The following is a 23562-nucleotide window of genomic DNA, read 5'->3' as shown; positions in this document are numbered from 1 at the left end:
AGTAGGATCTTTTAGAAAAATCAGCAAGGCTTCATCTGGTAACCAAGGGCCAATTTGAAGACAGTGAGAAATTCTCTAAGGTAGCATTTTCTCTGGTGCTCTTCAGTCTCAACTTGCAAACAAATTATTTCAACCCTTGCTTCTGAAACAGAAGCCTTCTCAGTCAGATATTGCCCCTTCCCTCACCCCTGAAAAAAGTCACCATTTCAAATATGACTAAATTCTTCCACAGCAAACATCTTACTCTGCTGCTGCAATGTTCAAATGCAAACACAATCTCAGCCTTCCCACTGAACTTCCTCAGTCTCTCAACGACCAGAGTACTAGAAAACTATAAAACCTCTAAATACAACACAACTCATGTCTTAACATTTAAGAGGTAGAATCTTGGCTCTAAGTAGCCAAATCAATTCTCAACAATTGCAATCAAGTGAAAAAAAAAGTCCCAGAATCTATATACAACTCCTCTTTCCAACCTAATCTGTGTATTTGCATACAAATTTTTATTAAGGATAGTCTAGCAAATATATTAAGCTTCTAAACACGAATTTTTGCCCGTATAATTTGGTTGAAGTTTCAGCAATACAATTTAATGCCTAATTGTCTCCCTTGCAGGAGACAACCACAAAACCTGGACCAATATTAAGTCAGTTGCTGTGCCAAAACAAAACATGTTATAATGTTTTATTATGGAAATACATATAAACAGTAACTAAACCAATAAATTCCCCTGGTTAGTAACATTACCATACTACAGACTTCACCAAACACTTGCTTTTTCACTTGTTTATGTCTGTATGCCATACCTGAGCATTCTGGTACCAAAGATTCCAGACTAGTGCCTGTTAGTCTCTTCTAGGAACTTATTAGAGAAACCCCACCACCAATCACTTACTCTGGTGAAGGAACAGGCGTTGGTTCAGGTAGTCTCGGTGCAGCTGTTGAAGTTGCAGGAGTGGCAGTGACATTTTCAGACACACTTTTGTTCCCTGCTGCAGGAAGGAGGTAAATGTGAACATTAAAAGTCAAGAACCATCTTCGTTTTCAAAGAGTTTGAAGTCTGGGTTTGTTGCTGGGGTTTTCTTTGATTATTAACTGCTCTACCAAATTAATTGTAGATTTGTTATTTGAATGAAAGTGCTACTGTCAGTTTATAAATATGATATTGTGGACAGCCTCAGAATACTTCCAGAAAGAAGCAGCAAATTAGACTTTACAACTTCAGCTGGGTAACAAAGAGTAAAGATCTCTGAACAAAACTGAACAGGCCTATGTGTCATCTTTATATCAGTTCCTTCCTCAGCAAATTTGGCATCTTTGTTCCACTTTTCACAGTAAGTAAGATAAGAATTCCATGACACTAATCAGCTGTGCCATAAAAGGTGGAAAAAGTCACTTAAACATAGGTCATCCAACTCTTCACAGAAACATTAAACAAGACAACAAGAAGAAATTAAAACTTTACAGAATTTTCATTAAAGAAAACAACCATCTATAAAATACCTTCTGTTTCAGTCGACTCCTCAGTTTTGGCTCCGAGCATATTAGCAGCAATGTTCACCATACTGAGGATAGCATCTAAAAGAGACAACAGCTACTCAACAAGGACACACTCAGAGGGCCCAGAGATGAGCAGCACTGAGCAATCTGCTATTTTGCAATACTTGCTTGAAAGGAATCACAGTACAAAGACATTAAAAAAGCCTGGTCATTCTATTATGTGGGATGCAGCTGTTCCTTTTAAAGGGTAGGTTAATAAGCTAGAAACCTGCACCTAACCTTTACCAGCTGGACCTTCTAACAACAGCAAGAAGTACTTGCTGATCATCAGTCCACTGAAACCAAGGAATAGTAAAACAAACAGAGTATTTAAGCATGGAATTTGCTGACAACTTGAGTATGTGAATCTCTGAGGAAGGTCCTAAGCCAGAAATTTAAAGCTTGAACACTCAAACAGAAAAGCTCTAATAAAGACAGGCTGGCTCCTTTCTCATAATAGAACTAAAGTGAGTCAAGAAATGTCAAGACTAGTGGAAGACTGCAGAATACTTCCTATGAGATTAAATGTCTGGGAATCCCTACATCTTCCCCTCAGAGGACCCTCTTCCTCACTGCTTGTTTAAAACAACTGATGCAAAATGGAAACCTATCACTTTTGTCAAGGCATGTACATATAAGAAAACCACCACAGAAAAACCCACAAACTCTACTCCTTCCAAAAGAGGAACCCTGCCAGAGAGGAAAGGTCTCAACAACAAGATCCACTGAACAATGATCACTGCAATGTTTCAGTGCTTTAGGAAGACAGCTGAGCACCATCAGCAACAGAGGTTTCAAATCTTTTAATCTTTGCTTTAGTACTCGAAAAAACTAACAGAAAAGTCACTGTATTTTTTAGACAGTGAACGTAAACTTGCAATACTGCCCTTACAGACAGATCATGTGAATATGCATCATCAGGACAGCTTGAGAGTAGAAAGTCTGAAAGCCACAGAGAACAGATAAGCAGCGTCAGGGAAGAATTTATTGCTTTCTCTCATCTGTGAGAGACTAACATTAGAAAGAATCTGCCTTTTGCACTATTTCCCTTTTGAAAACTGTTCTAAGCTATGAATATTCCTAGCCATGACCTTTTTATTCTCAGGAGACAACTATTTTCTACGAAATAGTATCAGAGAATTCTGCAGCTTTGATCCACTATGGGATGAAAGGAAAGCCTGAGCCCAGACAGCATTAACTGAGTGCAAATCTACACTACAGGAACAAATCTTCATCAACTGAGACAGAAGGAAGAGCAGAACAGTGTAAGAGCTCCTTAGAAAAATTTGTGTGGAGCTGATACTAGCCTGAATAATTCAGCAGTTAAGAATGCCATTAAAACTAAATATTCACATATTCTTAGCAAACAAACCCTACACTGGAGGTTTTCCAAAGCGAAAAGTGAGAAGAGGCAGTCAAGAACTATTAGTTCTCTAAAAAAAAAAAACAAACACCAAAACCAAAAACACAGCCCTTATAAAGAACATAAGTTACAACATTTACATAAAGCCTTCTCAGAAACAGTATTCTCCATTCCTCCCTTTCAAACCGTACACAAAGTAAATCTTTATATTGTCTCCTATAAATAAAGCACATTAAACACAGATTTCCAAGTTCCAAATAATTAAGGCTCTACAGTACATGAGTACTGGCTACTTACAGCCCTATGCAAGGTTCACATTATCTTAAGTGCTCAGGATCTGTACATACAGAAAAAGTTTTCACAAAAGAGACATCCTTAGAAATGGAAAGTTCCATTTTTAGAACACTTTAAGATTGATATCCCAACTTGAAATTGTCATTTTTTCCTATGAAACTAAATAGGAATTACAATATATTGCTTCAGTAGAAGAACATGGCATTTGTAGATGTTGCATGACAAAATGTCATTCTACTTTGAATTAACTCATCTTGTTTTAGCACAGCAATAGTGTTTCTAATAAATCATACTCACTTGTTGCAGAACCAAGAAGATTTTTTGAAGATTTTTCTTCTCCTGTGTTATAATCCAACAGATAATCTAAGTATAAAGAAGAACACTTGTGACTATCAAAATTAAATGTGTCATGGACAGAGAATATAAACCTCAAGATTTAACATTTCATTCAGTTATGTCAGTTTGATTGTGTGAAAATGAAACTACAGAAATAAAGTTAGAGGTCAGATACAGGGGTTAGCCAGGATTCATAAGACAGATGCAGCAAACAACTCACTGAGCTTCACAGAGGCTGGAGGTAGATGGTTTCACATTTTTCAATTAAAACACCATGTCTGCAGCCAAAATAAGCTCCTTCCCAATTGCATGTAGCATTGATTATAAAAACAATCACAGGAAATGGGCTATGGACACTAAGTGTCAATCTGTTTAGTGTGAGCTGCTTTGGCTATTTTAGTAATCCTTGACTACTGTCAGCAGATGAAGAAATTATTGTCTATTCTGCCAAGTAAAAGAAAGACTTAGTACGAGCATTTTAAAGCAACCTTCCACATAGTTACATTTAAACAAATTGTTTAAAACTTAAAAGGATTGTTGGAAGAGCCCAGAACACTGTCAACAAGACACACAGTAAATTTAACAGTCAAATCTTTTATCATAACCAGGAAACAACAAGCCACCAGACTAGCACAGGAGATGTGTGAATTGCTGAAAAAATGCACAAAATATTTGTTTACCATAATCTTCATCAAAGAGTTCTTGTCGTTCAGACTGATACTGAGAATCAGCTATTTCTTCATATTCTTCAACCATGCTAGTACCAAATACCCTATGAACAAAGTTTTAAAAGAAAACCTAATATTAGCCTATTAGTCATGTAATTGTGTTACCTAATTGATAAGCACTATTACTTTTATGTAGCAAGTTAATTAGAAACACAGTAGTTGCATTCAGTTAACCAAGATTAAGCTGGAGGTATGTTTATTTTTTCAAAGTTGTATCCGCAAAGTCCACTGCAGGCTTTTAAATGCTGAACCAAAAACAAGATCCTGTTTTTCATTCTACTAATTCCAAAGAGTCTTTTCCTCCTTTTTAACTCTAACTCACGCCTAGACTTCCTTGTCTTAAGCTCTCCATGAGTTCTTACACCTCCTCTTCAGCCTCACCTCTGACTAACTTCAGGAGTATCTATTCATAACTACTTCAGTTTGCATACTATATTCTCTTTGACCTGTTCTGCCAAGACCATATCAAATCAATCCAATTTAAAGCAGTCTTGTTAACTGAAAATATGGTTTGACTTATACCACTACAGAGTTCCCAAGTTCAAGACCTGTTTTTTTAGGAGCAGAGCAGAGGTTGATGGTCCTCTGAACCACAAGCACACAGGTGTTTCTACTTGGATACTCCAAGCATTACTAACTGCAAGCACCTGGGGTGCCAAAAAACACAGCAGCTTTTTCTAAAAGCACTCACCAAACCTGCTCTTTTTAGTTCACCACTTGTTCCCTATTTTGCTTGGTCAGCCTTGAACGCTCATGTCCTTCTCTAAAGCTGCTCCTGTTCCCTCATGCTCCCCCCTACAAATATAAACTATTCCTTGCATACTGGAGAACCAAATAAAAAGATTCAAAACTTCTTTAAACAGACATGAAGGAGTCTACACAGCAGGTGAGTTAGGTTAACTACTTCAATTCAAAATATTTGCAGATAACTTCAATTGAAAACTAGAATTTGTTGTTCAAATACTATTGAAAAAGACTAATCCTCACTGCAAGGAGGTAGAAAGACAAAGCAAAACAAAAAACATTACCTTATAAGACTTAAAGGACAAAAATGTTCTGATCCAAAATGTGATATCAACTCCACCTAAAGAATAAGAGGTACTTAAAATAAAACTCCAAAGACCCACAGAGTCAAGAGTTCATTAACATACACATTCAACCTTGAAATTCCAAGTTTTGTTTATTCAAGGGATTTGCAGACTGCCCACAGCAGAAAAGGCCAAGAGATTTATTCTTGCCATGCATTAAAGTGCTGAGTTGCAGCAGAGAACCCCCCAAGCCCCAAGCATTCACCATTCCAAAAGAAGAGGTTGCTAACCTTTATGTACTTGATGAACATCTGAAGCGAGAGAAGGGAAAGGAGAAAAAAAAAAAAAAGATGTCAGTACAAAGGCTGAACACACATGCCACAGGCAACTACAGAGTTTGGCTGGGTTTAATTCAGTACTATAAATGCCTAAGATGACAAGCTGTGGAGGATTAAGTTGCAATACTACATCTGCCTGGGGTAGCAAGATTTCTTTTAGCCCTTGTACCTTGCAGATTTGAAGGTTACATGCAACGAGTGTTTTATTAAGTTATAAGTTTAACTTAAGTTATTCAATTTTTCAAGGCAGCGTGATTGAAGACAGAATACTGAAGTGTGTTAGGTGTTCTAAGTGTATTTTTTTTCCCTTAAAGAGCACAGACTACAGAAAGTGACTCAAGAGGAAAAATAACCCCACATAGCATGCATTTGTGTACTGCTGCTACTTCAAGTTCAGCATAACATGCTTCAGTTTATAGAAGCACAACTGGAGAAATAGAGCATCTGATGACAGATCAGATCTTGGAAGCTTCAGTTGTCCGTGTATTTCTAGTGCCACCTTGACTACACACTGGTATTTATTTAATCTGAATTAATTTGCAAGTGTAGAATACATTTATGAAACTACTATGTAGACACGTAGACACTACCACTGAAGGATTGTAATAATCTAAAAGTGAGACCAACTGTTCCCATAAAAGCACTCTTACAAAAAAATTTCAATTGTTTTTGATAAAAGTTCAGTAGGCCACATCAAAAAATTAAACTTTTTTGAAAAATTTTTGGACTTTTCTTCTGTAGACTACACACTCAGAACTTGAACATTTTACCATGTTATTCAAGGCAGAGCACTGTATCCACCAAGGGATTAAGTGCTGAAGCATCTACTGGAATTCTGGATCTTCAGTGACAAACAAGATTCCAGCTACCTTGAGGTGTTAATTCAGCCAGAAAACAGAATTAAAAATAAATGAAATCTTTATTCTGTGACTCATGCAGAATTTCTGGGTAGAGAAGTTAAACAACTGTCATTCATAGCTGCTTCTTCATGAAAGCACAAAGCATAATTCAGTAGCACAACTACATTTTTTTTTTTGGCAGCACCATAACTGGCAGATAAACACATCACTGGAGAGGACCTAAAAGGTCTATATTTTATTTGAATTTAAACCTCCACTACATCCCCATATTTTCACAAAAGCTTTTATCCCTGTTCAAGTACCACATTAATTATTTATGGAGTTTTATTCTCTTTGAGTCTCCTGAATAAATGCAAGCTATTTTGAAGGTGGAGATATCACAGCAATGCTCCAGTAGCAGTGAGCTTAAATAATTTGCCCAAGTCAGAATTATGAGCAATTGCAAAACTGCACTTTGAATCTATTGATGAGAATTAAGATTCAAACATTTAGTCTTTCAGGTTCACTTAAAACTGTACAGCAGAATAAAATACAAAAATATCAAGAAAGACACATATTCTGATCTGTGCTCCAGGGAGTGAGATAGTACATATGTATGTGTATAAAGCAGGTACAGCCAAGAGACAAAATAGGTTGAGATTCTTCTAATCTTGCATTCAGGGGACAGTTGGTTAAGTCAAATAGAATAGAACATTGTCTGGATTTTTCTTAATTCAGCTATCAGCTAAGTATGCACTTGGACACAAGGCAATAGGTGCCTCCCAAGATCCCCTCAGTTACCATTTTGAGGCAGGTCAGAGGCTTGTGAGTGTACATGGCCCATACCACTGGGGCCACTAATGAACCCAGGGCAATTAATGGGAAGGCAGGCTTGGATAACACATTTCTCTGGATGCTGTTACACAGGGTAAGCCCAGCAAACCCTTCCATCCCTGACAAGCATGGATGCTTCTGCAGTATTAAGTTACCTTAACATATTTTGCATACATCTGTTCATCCAGAGGAAAGCTTTGGACATTTCTCTCATCTCTGGCATGGAAAGTACCTAATTTAATCCATTTGTTTGTTGGATACCTAGAAAGGAAACAATGAAGTCAGCTAATGAAATGCAAGAACACAGTGTTTACAGACATTTGCTGAGGTTTCCCCAAACGCCTTTCCAGAGAAGGAATAATTTTTTCTTTCCAGTTGCATAGTAACAGCAATGTGTTTTTTATGGAAGGAAGAGCTGCAAGATAAAAGTAGTCCCAGCATAAAAACTCAGCAGCACCTCTTCACATACTTAAAACAGTGTGTAAGCCCCCGAAGGACAAAACCCTGCACTTGATCCAATTACTGAAATTCAGCCAGTCTACAACAAAGTGTCTGGAACTGAAAAAAAGCCACCTCACAGGAACAGTGAAGAACACAACATCTAAGTGACAGGTTGTAAATACTGTTGTAAGCAAGCAGTGAAAAACTGTGAGCAAGGCAGAGTTAGAACTACACAATAGACCAAGTGCTGAAAGTCCAAATCTGTGTGCTTCAAGCATCCAAAAAGAAATTGAGTTTTTAATTTTTGAGGCAAAGGGAAAAAAAAATGCTAAATTGACACAATATACACACACAAAGAAAATCCATGGAATTTCACAAAACATTACACTTTGCATAATAACAGGCATACACAGACCATGTTCTTTGAAGCCTTGTATCTAATAATTATTTCATTTTTTCATTCAGAAGGGTAAATTTAGATAACATACCTGTCACTAATTGACACCAGAAAGTCTTTAGGAGTGGAAGAGAATAATTCATGATTTGCAATGTCAAACTGCTTTACTTGGACTGGTTCACAGAGCTCAACAACAAACCTTAAAGACAAAAAGGAAATATTTAAATAAAGAAAAAAAAAGACTTTTCCTTCCACAGTTACAATCCCCAGCCCTTTACTCCATTACTGTTGCGAAGCCACAAAAATGCTGTAGAGTAAGAAGGCAACACCTGTTGCTCCCTTCAGAATCACTAGTGATATTTTCCTGAATATCCAGCTTAGTAGCTCTAGATAGCACCTGCAGCTACAAGAGCTTCATCCATCTTGTACTCAAAGGCATCAAGTCACAGAACTAAAAACTAAGGACAGTAAATATTATTTAAATCACATCTGAAATACCAGTTAGTATATGGTAAATTCTGATCACCTCTCCTAGTTATTTGATAGTTGGAGAAAGAAACCAAAATCTCTACCTAAATACTCACTAACCTTCTGCAAGATTATAATTATGCAAAACCTACAAATAGGGAGGTAAATAAAAATACCACCTTAATATTACTTCTCAATAGCAGAGCTAGATTACTGTGGGAGGCACAATAGAGCATCTTGTGCTAATTCTGTCAAAGTTTCTTACACACCCATTTCAAGCAGCAACACACCAAGGTCAAGTCAGTCCCACAGGATAAACACATTGCCATCACAATGGAAAATTGTAATCATGTGAGCAAACCTCAGTAACCTACCAGATTTTAGTACTGCAAGGATTGAGCATATAAAGGTCCATGTTTTCCATCAAAATAGCTGAAGTACTCTGTATAAAGAAGAGGATTAGTATTTTAAATTGCATGGTAGATACCAACAGAGCACCAAGGATTTCTTCCCACTTTCCAAAAATAACTGATATTAGGTATGTGGGCTAATAACCAAGTTTCATAACATTCTGAGCAAGATAATATACAGGACACAGTAAATCATACTACTGTGAAGCCATCACAGATTATTTACTATGGTGAGATATTTAATACAACTTGATTCAGTTGTTCATTTTCTGTAATAAGTAGACTCTGCTCCCCCTTCTGAATTCACTTAAAAAGACATCAAGTCCTCTATAGCAATCCCCCTTAAAAAAAGCACAGATCACTATGTCTCGTTTTTATAAATCAAAATCCCAATAAACACAAAAAGATTACTTCACAAATCAGTGTTCAGTTTTAAGTGTACTTTAAGTTATACTTCCAGCATAACAGTACATTAAAATAATGCACACTGATAATTAGTAAATGCTTACCTTTGCCTCTGGATTCGCTGCCAAGATTTTGGCACCGCACTCTACCGAGGCGTAGTTATTCCTATTTTTCTGGACCTTTTTAGTGGCATGCTGCCCACCAACAGCAGAGGGGTGCATTGACTGACCTAGGAACAAGAAAATATTGCTACTAGAACAAACCATGCAAACAAACAGTATTTTCACTGTCAGCGAGCTTCTGCTCACTGCTTTTATATAATGAAGGCCATTAATTATGTAATTCCAGCAGAAAAATGAAGTTCCAGGCTGCATTCCAAATGGAGACAGTTTCCCTATTCAAATCTAGTACAAGATGAAAGCAGTCTCTATTTAGAGCAAACCAACGAATCCTGAACTTACTCTTTTCTTTCTCCACTTCCATGACTTTCTTCTTCCATTCATCAAACGTTGGAATGTCTCCAGGGTCCTTTGGAGTTATTACTGATGTAGGGTCAATTTCTCCTGTTTTCTTAAAGTCTTTCTGCAAAAGAAAGAGCCACCGATTGTGAATATTTTTCAGTAGCAACAATGAAAACAAAAATGAACTTCAACAAATAAAGCAAGCTCTCATCAAGTCAAGAGCAGACACATCACTTGCACCCATGTTAACAACTTCGTGCCAAGGTAAGCAAAATTACGAGCCAGAAAAAACACGTGATGATTTCCTCCTGGAATTACAGATTCTTTCACCAAGGTGATGGCAATTTTTGTGGCTAAAGTAATACATTTTAAGTAAAATTTAAGCATTCTGTCTCAAACACCTGCTCTTCCTTCAAAATTTTTGCTTTTCCTCCCCCTACTAATAAGGAAAGGTTTCCCTGCAGCAAAAAAATCTTCCAACATAAATTTTGGTCATGACAGAATTCCAGAAGTCCCCTGGAATTTCTGAACATCTCAAAAACAGCAGAATGATATGTTTAAAGATGGTTTCTTTAACGTTTAATCAAAGAAATAATATTTTGGATTTGCCTAACAAAGCAGCAACCCTGTTAAACTGAATTTCAAGTCAACTTCTCTGTACAAACACATTTTCAGCACACCATCAGATGCACAAACAGCTTTGGCTCGACATTTCAAGTGTAGAGGCCATTTTGTAGAAAATGTTTTAAAGTTAGCTCCCAAGATATCAGTGACAGTTTAAATGTGATCCTAAAATAGCAAAAAGCCATGGCCTTGGTCGTTCTTTAGCTATTTAAAAAACATAAGCTTTAGAAAGTGCCTCACAGTAAGAGCATAAAAAAGTCATACAGTTGAGTATAAGAGACCTGTCTAGTTAAATATCCCACTTTAACAGGGGCCGAGTAAGATTCCTGGGACAGAATAAAAACACACCAAACGTTCTGTATTTCCTCCAACTGTCATCTTTGCCTCTAGCCATCTGCTTGCTAGTCAGGAACTTCCTGACTCAGTCAAGATTCAACCCTCAAGCTTCTTTTCTACAAGCTCACTTGAACCATGCAACTTCCTACCTGTTTTCTTTTTCAGCCCACATAAAAAAAATTCTGCATCCACAGTGTCCTGTGGGAAGTCCCAGCTTAACCATCTTTACATAAAGAACAGTTCTGGATTCTCCTCCAGATAGTTTTACTTGACTTCCCCAAGTCTTGTATTTGAAAAGACTTGCTAGCTCAGAAAAACTGAGTGCCAGCAGATCAGCCTTGCTGCCCTTTTCTCTCTGTTTTATACAGTGGCAATCAGGAAAGCAATGGATATCACTCATCTTTATCAGTGATGATAACCTAGCAGAGGGCACTGGGCTCCTGTGTGTACTGAGTAAATACCAGCACTGCTTACCTCCCTTTTTAAGTTCTCCGAGGCATTCAGAGCAGATTTTTGCTCATCTGCCCCTTTTTCAGGTACTGAAACTTTCGACTCAAATTCAGATTTTGTCTTCTTTCCCTTGCCATGTGAAGATGATATATTCTCTATATGTTGACCTGCAAGGCTGAAAGCATAAAGAGTATAAGGACCCATAAAATCAGTCATATACAATAACAAACACACACAAACACACAAATATGTAGATAAGCAAGCACATGCAAACATTTTCTGCAAGGCCAGGACAGAAAAGAACAACTACCTTTACACTATTCAGACTCACAACCTGCATGGATACTCACCTCTCTGGTGGACTGACAAAAGAGGAAGGCTCACTCTGAGGGTCAGCCTCAAGTGTCCCACCAATATCACAGTCAGGTTCTGACTGCTCAGCTTCACTAGAGCTGACTACAGGGGTATCAGCACGGGAATTCTCTATTGCACTGAAGGGAAAGAAATAACATGCTTTTTAGCCTTCTGATGATATAAGTAACCCTGACAATCAACCACATAACTAAAGATATTAGAAAGTTTTCATAAAGCAACAGGCTCAGAAATAATTCAGAAATGGATGAAGCATGCTGTACTTAAGGAACTGCATTCTCAGCTGTACCCATGCAAGAAAAGAATTTCCATTTTAGCTTGTTTGTCCCAGAAAGGAACTCAACTAGCTTCTCATCTCCCAGGACTCTCATCTAACATTTTACCAAACACTGCAATGGGTAATTTTTCCCATCATCATTACAAACTAACAACAGGTTCATAGTTATCTGGCTGCCAGCAATTTTATTTCCCCTTTCAACAAAGGAAAGAAACACGAGATTGAGTTCCCTCACTAATGTTCCCAAGTCAATGGGTGGAAGTCAGAACAGAACTTGGCTAAAACCAGAGGAGAAAAGAGGTGCTGTAACAATATACAGCAAAGCCAGGCAGACTTCCTTTGCTCTAGGTTCATTTATTTTTTTCTTCACTAGTGTAATAAAAATCAGGTAACCCAGCAGACCATTATCCAAGCTGTACCAACAGCCCAAACCAGCTGATCTGCCCATTGCTTCACATCCTCTCTCCCAGAAAGGCTGAGCACACCACATCAGACAAATCCAGAGGCAAAGATTGGAACAAAAGTCTCCCCGTTTGCTCTTTCGGAATGACAATGGGTGGAGAGAAGCTGGACAACTAATAACTTCCAGTTCTGACTGTCCCCTCTTCTCCTGTACAGGAATGACTTTCATATTGCTTTATGCTATAGCCAGATATAAGTCAAAGTTTTATTCTGCCCTCTAAAATTCAACATAAGCTTTCCTTAATGTCAGCAGCAAAGTAGGTTAATCCAATATCATGACAGAGCTGCCAAAACACAAATAGCACGTCAGCGACTTAAAAGGGAATCTTTCTGGTTCTCTGGCTGCTACAATTATCAACAGAAACAGTTGCAACCAACCCAGGGAGACAATTTTAGTACCTTTCATATGATAAAGTTCCTACAACATAACACAAAAACCTCACAGACATTCAAGACTTTTTGCTTTGTAGCAAAATCTAACAAACATTATGAACACAAGAATTTATTAGCTACAAACAGGGAGTAGTTTCTCTGAACACCCCAAAAATGCCTACATCTGAGGTGCACAGTTTGGCTCTGCATGTAAAGCTTCACTAACTGAATAAGGCTGACTACTACACTTAAAGCTGAAAAGCTCCACATATTCTCTGTCTCAGTAGGTAAGTGAAAGTATGAATAATTATCAACTGAATAAAATATGTAACAAGTATGAACTTAAAAATCCCCTGATCTCAGGATGTACCTGACTGGCCCCAAGTAACTAATTTTGGCAAAAGGTGAACTTAGAAGCTGTGGTGTTCTCTCTCTCCTTTGGATACCCTGATTTGTTAGTAGCTTTGCCTTAACTTTTAAAATGCACTACAAGCTCACTTTGCACAGCAGCTGTCTTTACTTGTAGCCAGAAGGAGCTCAGATAATTTTGCATGAAGTTTTCCTCAGACTAGGCCCAAGTACAAAAGCTACAGTCAGTGCTGTCCTAAAAAAGGATCCATTACAAAGTAAAAATAGTTTGGAATAAAATTACTTTCAGAATATTTTGACTAAGAGGCTCTGCTGTATTATTAGACCAGTAACACCTGAGGGAGCTGGACTTTATTACACTGACAGGCCTCAGCATCTAAAACAGGAAAAAAATCTGTCTGAAGATAAAAAATGCAACTGTGTCTTTTTAAAGATCTTGTTTAAATACAGGGTTGAACTACAGCTGTTTTGAATATTAATCTGTACAATAAGAGTCCATCCATTACTATTTAAAGCTAAAGTGCAGTTTGAAACATGCATCTCTCCTATATTAATTCTGCCCTTTTTCCCTGAAAATGGTACTGGTGTCAGAACACTGCCCAGCATTAACTAATCAATCAGGTGCTCCAAAACAAGTTTCCATTTCCATTCATTTCATAGGGCAAGTCTTCTGAGTTCCTCACTCCAGTATCCTCAACTGTGACTGACAGTTTTGAACAGTTACCAGATACCAAGCTGAATGTTTAAAAGAAAAAAACATCCTGTCTCTACAACCTGACATAGGATTTACAACATGTTACAACAAGGAATCACTGCAGTAGTCGACAACAGCTATCAAAATGACAAGCTGAAATGATATTCCAGTTTTGCTTTATAAGAACTGCAAATTTTGGAAGACTTGCAATTTAAGACACTGATGAAGTACCAAAAGGTGCTTAAGCATTAGCCCTGGCAGACTAGGCAAGATCAGTCAGCAAACAAGACTTCCACACCTTTTCTATGGTAAAGAAGCTCAATTCGGTAAAGCAGAAAAACTGGACTCTTAAACCCAAAACACCAAAGACAAGTCTACTTAATTTTTAATGTGTCAATTTTTATCTACCAAAATATTCAATTTTTATCAGCAATTAGAACAATGTATTTCCCTCAGCACACATCAGAAAGCCCAGCAGAACTCTGTGAAAGTACTGAGAAGTACACACACATGCATTTTCCTACTACAGCTCACGTTTGATAGCACAGCATTCCACAAAAGAAGGGAAACCACACAAACTCCAGAAGGTTTCCTGCAGCAGAGGTAGCTCTGCAATACCCTGCTGAGTACTAGAACTACAAATGGTCTTGACTGCATTTATATAAAAATTTGCTATTTTGTCAAAAATCTCCTCGTATCAGAACTTATTTCAGATTGCTCTGTTTTAAGTTCCAAAATAAAATTCTTCAGAGTTCTTCTTTAACTGAAAGCAGAGGCCATGGCTGAAGCAGCCTCGATGCTTGTTGTCACAGATGTGAAAGCACATTTGTGAAGGGCAGAAATCCTAATGGGAAAGGCCTGAGGGCTTTTATAGTACAGATTATCTGAGCACATGGGCTTTTTCTCAAAGCAGCAGCTTAGAAACTGATAATGGCAATAGTATCTCACTTCATGCAAGTACACAAGTGTTTATCCACACACTGAGTAAATGATGACATACTCCATTAGCACTGACACCATAAACCAGCAAAACAATCACATGTAACAGTCTAGTTTTATCCTTACTAAACCTTTTAACAACATTAGAGTAAGTGATAGTCTTGAAGACAAAAACCAACAAAATTTAGAGGGCTTACTCAGGCTGTGAGACTGGAGGTATCTCTGAGGTAGGTGAACTGGAAGTGTTTTCAGTGCTTGCAACTATGCTGGAGGAAGCTTCATTTACATCTGCTGAGGGTGGACTCACAACTTCGGGCTGGCTTGCTTCACTTATGTCTGTTGACTGTGAAAACATCACAGGTGAACACACATTTTTCAAAACCTGAACACGAAAAGCATTCATACAATAACATCTAGTATGGAGTTCTCAAAGTTCAGTAGTTCAGATTTGTCAGAAATAAATTTTCTTTCTTCCTTAAGTGGTATTTCTGTGCTGCTCTGGGATAGTTGCAACACTCTTCCACAGTCTGCAATAACGTGTAAAACTATTAACTGAAGCAGGGATGTGCAATCCTATAGAGATAGTCAGGAGAAAACCAGTTTGCATATTGCAGCAACGGAAATAAAACAGTCCTATTTGCATGTTCTATTACAATAAAATTTACTGTTTTCATCCTAAACTAAATTTGGGAGAAGGCTTCCAATTTTATCACTCAAATGGAGGTCCAAAAGTCTTCAGAAGTCTATTCCATGCTGTAGCTGAATAAAGAGATTAATCACTTATGGCTTCGACAGCTTAGTAGTCTTGAGTCTTAGTTATTCTAGGTCTTCAGTTTTCATAAGCCTTTGCACAGCACACTCAAAATAAGGCTTAGTAAATCTGAAAAAGCATATAACCACTGAAACAGGTCAGATTAAACTCTTGCAGCAACAGAAAATATTATTAAACAAGAGCCTCTTGTCAACTGCTAGATTACTCCAAGCCATCTAACTGAACGTGAAGAGGTCTCAAGGCTTTATTACAGAATTACACATCGAAGCCATGCATTATGTTTTCTGAAGTATGTCCTATGTATTGTCTTGCAATCTACAAACCAGAAATATATAATCAAATAAACCATCTTTAACAGTGAGCTTTATAACATTTAACACTGAGCACTGGCTTAATGGTATCAATGGCAGATACTACTGAAGCATAACCCTTTTTCCATTTTAAAAAAAGAAATTAAATTGACAGAAGCCAGGAAGGATCAAAGCTAAAATGGACTGCTATGATCACCAAGTCTGATCTCTATGAAAAATACCTCAGTGAGAAGGTTTTTCATATTTTATTTATAAAGAGACATCTTTAACTATAACATCCAATTTTAATTTATTTTGGAAAGTTTCATTTAGTCAGTACCTACAAGTACTAAATTACTCCTATTACTTATGCACATGGGAAATGCAAGGTCTGTTAGTTCACACATTTTGTCCTTCATTGGAAACATGAGTCTAACAGCAGTTCTGTGTGCAGGTGAAATGTGATAGACAGTTACTGGGAGCTTTAGACAATCAAAATGAAAGGCTGAAATCCAAGAAGCATTTGAAGAGTGTACGGAGACAGCAAATGAGATAAAAGTCTTGCCTGGTCAGATTTTGTAAAGTCATTGAGCAGCTCTTCCATAGAGTAACTCTGTGTACTTGAGTCTGTCTGCTCAGGCTCCAGTCTGGGACCAGCCTCTTCCCCCTGGAATATTACAGGTACAACAGCTGTAAGTACACAGTAACACAGGCTGCCTATTCTCAGTAAGAGGAGCCACCTCTGATACAGACTGAGTAATACCACCTTTTCCATCATTAAAATATCAAGGAGTTAAGCTACATTAACCTTCAGAGCCACTGTCCACATATGTTTAAAACCTCACCTGCACAAAGACTATGGCAAGTTAAAAAAACTCAGTTAAATCGTCACTGCAAAGACCATTTTAGCATTTTCTTATATCATTCAGTTTGTCTGCTAAGGAAAGCTCATCATTCTGCTATGACTTCCCATGCTGACAAATCCTCCCTATCTCCTTGCTGTCCAAAAGAGAAGGAATGAAAAATAAATCCTAAGATGACTTGCAACCATTGAAAAAATAACACGTGGCACATTTCAGATGCAGGAGTCCAATCAGCAGAACGAGAGTAATTGCACAAGTCTGCTGTACCCTTTTAAAGCAACCTTCTCTTTCACAACTAAAAATTTACAATCAAGTGCAGTGAATTCACAAAGTAAAAAAAAAAAAATACACAGTTGAGGGGAAAGAAGTTTTAAAGCCACGAGACTAAAACTAACAAGAATTTACACTTGCCCCTCAAACTTTTTTTTAAGTTGACTACAAAATAGGAAAGTTATTTTTGAACAATACTTCAAAATACAGCAAGAAATCTGGTAGACATTTACATCCCCCTTGTTTTATAAGGGCTGTCTAAAACCTTGTGGCCAAATACTGCAAGTGCTGGACTTCAGATCCAAAATGGGCTGCTGTGTTACACAACATTACATGACAGAGAGAGTTAAGGCATCCAGGAGAAGAGCAAGAGCTACAAACCTGAGTGGGAAAATCTTAGAGACAACAGCTAAGCAATATTTTCCCCCAAACATTATTAGCTCACAGCCTAGTCCCAAAGATGAAATAGCATTAATGGTTTGAAGAGACAACTGATCTAAGGAAAACCCATCAAGGGCTGCAGAACTGCTCTTTGCTGAGCAGGGCAGCTCCAGCAGCCTAATTAGGAGTAACAGACAAATGCTTAAGATTTCTCATACACCCAAGAGATTTTCTTTAATGAGTAAAAAGAACAGTGTAATGTATGAGTTTTCACATCTTTGGGTTTAGGTTCAGAAATGTGCTTAACAATGCAGCCACATTAATAGAATGAAAGGAGGAATGCTGGAAAAAAGTAGAAAACATACACCAGTGGCTTCCCAGTGTCAAAGCTTACTTGATCTTTCCAGTTTTATTACATCAGCCATTAAACTAAAGCAGAACTTTTTTTTTCAGGCAGCCAGAAGAACAGGACTGAATGCTATTTGGCTGCACAAACTGGAAAAAAAAAATACAGCTACCCTAGTTGTTGGATTGCTTAAGAAATCTACAATAATTCAAGGGGTTTTTTTACAGTCAGGTAGCTCCCCACCTGAGTCAACTAGAATGCTCAACACATATTTTTCAATTTTGATGTGGCATATAAAAGCTTTCTTGGAATGAGGACCATGATTAGCACTACTACAGATTGCTGGAGGAAATGATAAAACCAATACATCAATACTATCCATTTTTATCATGGGACTGATTCTTTACCTATGTAAATAAATAAATAAAATTACCCTGACTTTCTGATGTGACTCAACAGCTTGGGAACTCACTACACAACTGCAATATGCAGAAACTTGTAATGACTTAATCAGGGTGGGACAATTACACTCAATTTAACCTAAAGTGCTGAGTAATGTAAAAAGGGATCATACCTTGTTTATTATATATTTCACACAAATATTTTAGCTTTGTTAATTATTATTAAACAGGAGGAAAACAAAGTGATAAATACTGACTTAAAACAATTAATCTTAAACCTTCTATTTTGGATAGCAAACATTTGTGCACTGTTTTTAACACAACACAGATGTTACTGGCATACCATGGCCTAGATTCATCCAGGCCACCACCTCTGATATTGGTTTCTACAGAGCCACATACTCTCCCTCATGCCCACTTCTTCTAACATCTGCCACCCAAATAAAAAATCTTAAGCCACCAAAACTAGCTTTACTATTTTCTTCCCTCTCCCATCTCAAACTGTTCATTTGTATTGTTGCATAACTGCAACAAACCTGAAGGAGAACAAAAACTTGAGAAGATAACATCCTGGCTCACAGAACAACTGAATACACTAAATATCCTGGGTAAGAAGACCCTGTGAATCAATGTGCATGAATCAGTTTTTAAAATTCAATATCAAGTCAGACTGAGTAAGTAATTAATATGATGTATTCAGCATACCTTTTCCTGGAAATTTTCATCATCATTGGCCAGGGCACAAGCATCACCTGAAGCATATTGCACTGCCGATGAGACACTGTCTTTACAAAAGACATTGCAAACAGGAAGCCTATTTAAAAAAAAATATCAAAAATCTTAATTTAAAACGAATACATGACATTTTAGAATTTCCTCAGCATTGTCCCCAAGCTTTATTTCAGCTGTTCCCACAGTGTGGCTAAAAAATACACATATACAGTTCATAGATACTCATAAAATCCATTGGAGGACTTCACCTCAAGAAATTAGCAAGAGAAACCACTACAAATGCAGCGCTTCCAAAACACAAAACTATCAGCAAAAGAGTTACTGGGGTGTTACTATGTCACAAAGTGGAAGCTGACACAAATTAGTTAAGTTATACAAGTTAGAAACATTGAATCAACTATATCCTTTGTCATACAGCAATGGGCTATTTCTAGCAATGATTACTGTTAAGAAAAAAACTAAAGCCACGGACTAAAAAAATAAAGCTCCTTATTTCCCTGCATAGAACATACCTGAGAAAATTCTGCACACTCAGCATTATCAAGCACATTTTAAAAAAGTAGAGAAAATAAGTACACTGAAGGCCCATGCAAAAACCAATGAAAATGTACAGACAAGAGGCAAACAAGGTGCTGGCTTCAGCTACGACCTCCAGAGACATTTGTTTTGAACCTGCAGTTCTGAACAGCTTTGCTGTGCAGTAGAAATGGATTTATTTCGGTAGAAAAGTAGCCATCATCTATACAAACACCTGTACCAGAACAGCATCTTTTGTTGCTTAGAGTACACGATCCTTTCACATCCTAAACCAGCATCTGAACAGCAAACCACCAGGCTTGGAGGCCCAAAGGTCTTCATGCTGACTTCAGGTGAGGCCAGCAGAACACTACGCAAACTGAGCTCTCAGTGGAGTTCTCAACAACACTTGAACATCAGTCACCTGCCACCTTAAAGACAAATATCTTTCATTCAGGAAATACTGTTCACATAACAGCCAGGTGAATTCACACAAACATCCTGAAAAAAAGGACAGAAGAGGAGACAGGTCTATAACATAGAAAAATCTGGATACAGCAACCTGAGTCAGAACAGTAAGATCATTAGTAGGTCATGACTCGCTCACACAGCTGGGATCGTTCTAGTGCTTAGAATTTGAACTACCACCTTTCCTAAGGGCTCGAATATCAACTCTATTGGGAAGCATATGCAGCATAGACTCCTCCACCAAGGAGGAACCCATGCAACAACAGACCACAGCCAAGTGCAAAATTTAAAAACAGTTTTATGCATATATACATATATGCACACACAGGGGGAGCACCACTTCTCCAGGCTGCAATCACAAAAATCGAACTTGTCTTGTGGAGGTACAACCCTATTGCTCCTCTTTCACCTGCATCAGCAGGGACTGTCAGCAGGTACCAGCCACTGAATCCACGGCTCTCACCATTAGGAGAGCGGAAGACAACAGACAAGGAATTTGTGGGACCTGACACACTATTCTGGAGACAGGCAAATAAGGTGCCCAGGTCAGTCTCAGCCCCAGATCACCTCAGTAATTTCTCTTATCTTTGAGGCAGTAGCTTTCCTCTATGCTAAATGAAAGCCTTCAAGTCAGGTAGAAGCAGCTGCAGTTACTGGAAAATAAAGAACTGAATATAAGGGTATGATACTGTAGCAGGTACAATGTCTCACATAGCCATTGAGAAGGAGGTATATGCTTCTCATACATCTTAAATTCCCATCCCATCATGTAGTTACTTGTTTGTATTAAGTTTTCCATCAAACATCTGTCTTATCTTAAGCACAGGATGCACGTTTAAGAGAAGGAATGAAATGTTACCAGACTTTCACAGCCTTACTACCTAGCTCTCACTTGGAAAAATCAGTTATGCAAATACTTTGAGTCATTTATATTTCTAAAAATTAGTTTCAGTCATTTCATGGCGAAATTTTCTCAAGCTCTTCATTCCAGTACCTCTGATCTGTCCTTCCAGATATAACAACTCCCTGGTTCTTCATAAAAAATACAATAGCAAAATCAGAAATTACACAGAACATACTGTAGCTCATCCCACCCTGTCACTACACACACACGCACATTCATTTCCTATTTTGCTTCCACTAAGGGGGGCATCTCCGGTGAGCTGCACAGAACAACATGAAGACCTTCAGCGCAGGAAAGGAAAGGTATCACTGGCTGTGAATCAGCATTTTCAAACACAAGGTATATTTTCACAAAAGCATCAATAACTACTTTAGTACTTATACTCACAAAAAGCACTCAGAACAAAAGACACACATTTCTTGCCTTAATATACAGAGTTTTTGTGCAACAAATCAGGCTTTATTAGGGCACACACACCGCTTTTAGAAGAATGCGGTTCGGCAGCTCAGATTTAAGCTATTCTGACAATCTGTGTCTAATGTCTGATTTGCTTACTTTCCAAAATTCTTCTTGGTCTACTCCCCAACTCCAACAAGATGCCTCAAGTCTCCCCAAAGCCCTCTAAGCTAGGGAGGGGACTGAGAACTCGTGTATGCATGCAGGCACCCACAGGAAAACCTGCGCCCAACTGCACCAGAGGATATATCACTCAACTGCTGCCATCAAGCTCTGACAGAGCATTAAGAACACAAACTCACAGAACACCAATGCCACATGAGACCAGCCAGTCTGTGAGAAGTCAAATTAATCATCTTACCAAGGCCACCACCAGTCTTCTTTTTCTTCAGACTTTCAGCATTCTGCATATTAATTCAACAGGCTTCTTTAGCCACAGGCTGGTAAAGGATATAGCCCATAATAAAAACAATTTGCCAAAGCAAGCATTACTCTAAATGCAGAAAGTCAAACATGAGAACCTAATTGTTAATTTACAGAGGAGAGAATTCCCCTTGAGTCTTATGAACTTGCAGTGTACATGCAGTAGAAGCAGAGCAGCTTCTGCCTGCACATACTAATCCATCCTTCCCTATCTCATGACCCACGAGTAGTATTTTAATGCTGACTCAGAAACAAGCAAACCTAATGCCCAAATAGTGCTGGAGATTAGTCACCAGATACACTGTCTCAGGTACAAGGTAGATCTTCAAAGGAAGAGACTGTTCCAAACACATAACCCACAGTCAGTGACTTACATGGATACAGAGGTTTTCAAGAGTTCCATTTTTATATGTATGACTCAAAGTACCACCTGCTATTAAATCTCATAAAGAACAAAGAAACTTAAGCACGACTCTTAGTGCTACAATTAACTGTAGTTTAAAAGCTATTTTCTTTAATATGCCTTGAATTTTTCAGCTTGATATGCACAAACCCCAGAGCAAATGCTACAGGCTCAGACAAAGCTGCAGAGGGGCGGGGGGAATCTTTACTTTTCCCAGGGCAGGCACACACTGTGGTTGCCCACTGAAGCAGAAATGCTGCTCACCCCTATCTGAATGGTTCAGTACACTCGTGGCTGTAAAATTGGCTCTGCTCTACCGAGGCTGTTCTGCTTTGAAAAGGAACGCACTGAAATTCAACAGTGCAGGTGGTTCGGAAATTGCAGAGTAGGTTTCATGTGAAAGACTGTCCAGTTCTAATTTGGCTCCAACTCCCTAAGTAATTGTGAAGGAGGCTGCAGAAGACTATCAGAGATAGAGAAGCTATTGATAACTGTTTTGACAGGCATAACAATCAGGTAGAAAGCAAACAAGTGGTAAAAAGAATTAATCATACAAGTCACAGGTGAAAAAAAAACAATTTAGCAAAATATGAAGGCAAGAGGAGTTTTTCCACAATTTGACCTTCCCAGAGAAAAACAGTCCAGGCTTTCCAAGGACTTCACATAACACTGACACTTACACAGCTTCAGTTCAAACACATCTGTCCTCTAAACAATTAATTTCATAAATTCTCCCCAAGCAAGACCTATTTTTGGACACTGGAGAGTGATGCAGTTCAGAACAGTTTACATTTGACACCTGCAAGACAGAGTCATTTAAACGAAGGGAAAATGAAAGGAAGCTATCACCAGCACATGAATTCCAAGCCCTCCTTGCAGGCACAGGAAAAAGACTCTCTCCAGGGCCCAACAGCTACGAGGGAGAAGGAAGATGTCATCATTCCTGCCATGTGACAATTCTCTACTCAAAATACTCACAGGATCAGATAGGGCTGTGCAGAGGAGAAGGGTGGGTTTTGGACCCAGGGCAGAGCTGGCCTGTGAATGGGGAGAGGGTCCAGGTTGTTGGTGGAAGCTCACCTTCCTGATAACAGAGTAACTGACTTCAGATTAATCATGTTAAAACTGTAAAAATTAAAATTATAAAAGCTGTGAAAGGGCAAGGAAGACAGGAAAATACCTTTTGCTTTGAACAAGTCCTACAGGTCTGTGACTATCGCTAATGAACTATCAAAGAGAAAAAATGCTCTGCAAGAATGAGGAGCTCAGCAGATCCATAACCAAACCCTCCAGTCAGCAGTAACCTGCCTTCCAGCCACTGACAACACAGGAAAAACAGCAGGAAGAATCCTCACCCTCTCCCCAGCAACTTAATGGAATCAATCTTTCTCTCAGAACAGTTTAGCCGAGGACTTGTATTTAAAAGGGCCTGCAGAACAAAGTAAATCTCTTGGAAAATGAAGCCCAGGCTTTTAGGACAGCAACATTACTTCAACCAGTTAATTGCCAGGCACTGATTGCTGTAGCACAATCTCCCCAGACACAACACTCATTTCTGCAT

At 38.3% G+C, this 23562-nt stretch overlaps 1 protein-coding gene across 2 annotated transcripts in view; it reads right to left on the bottom strand.

The window, feature by feature from the left end:
- The window catches only part of SUCO (SUN domain containing ossification factor), a 37974-nt gene that overhangs the window by 8289 nt on the left and 6123 nt on the right, over positions 1-23562 (bottom strand). For both annotated transcript variants that reach the window (XM_018079084.2, XM_018079085.2), the window contains exons 2-17: positions 18805-18913; positions 16404-16505; positions 14974-15119; positions 11642-11782; positions 11316-11466; positions 9882-10002; positions 9525-9649; positions 8980-9047; positions 8229-8336; positions 7455-7560; positions 5579-5599; positions 5289-5344; positions 4213-4304; positions 3494-3559; positions 1504-1578; positions 896-992 (exon numbers count right to left, since the gene is read on the bottom strand). In XM_018079084.2, the coding sequence (XP_017934573.2) occupies positions 896-992; positions 1504-1578; positions 3494-3559; positions 4213-4304; positions 5289-5344; positions 5579-5599; positions 7455-7560; positions 8229-8336; positions 8980-9047; positions 9525-9649; positions 9882-10002; positions 11316-11466; positions 11642-11782; positions 14974-15119; positions 16404-16505; positions 18805-18913 (1584 nt within the window). The remainder of the gene's footprint in view (positions 1-895; positions 993-1503; positions 1579-3493; positions 3560-4212; positions 4305-5288; positions 5345-5578; positions 5600-7454; positions 7561-8228; positions 8337-8979; positions 9048-9524; positions 9650-9881; positions 10003-11315; positions 11467-11641; positions 11783-14973; positions 15120-16403; positions 16506-18804; positions 18914-23562) is intronic.

This window comes from Manacus vitellinus, unplaced genomic scaffold (assembly GCF_001715985.3).
Source record: "Manacus vitellinus isolate BGI_N305 unplaced genomic scaffold, ASM171598v3 scaffold_44_pilon, whole genome shotgun sequence".
NCBI classification, from domain to species: Eukaryota; Metazoa; Chordata; class Aves; order Passeriformes; family Pipridae; genus Manacus; species Manacus vitellinus.
Note: the sequence above shows the minus strand (reverse complement) of the source record. Positions and strands in the feature narration are given on the sequence as shown.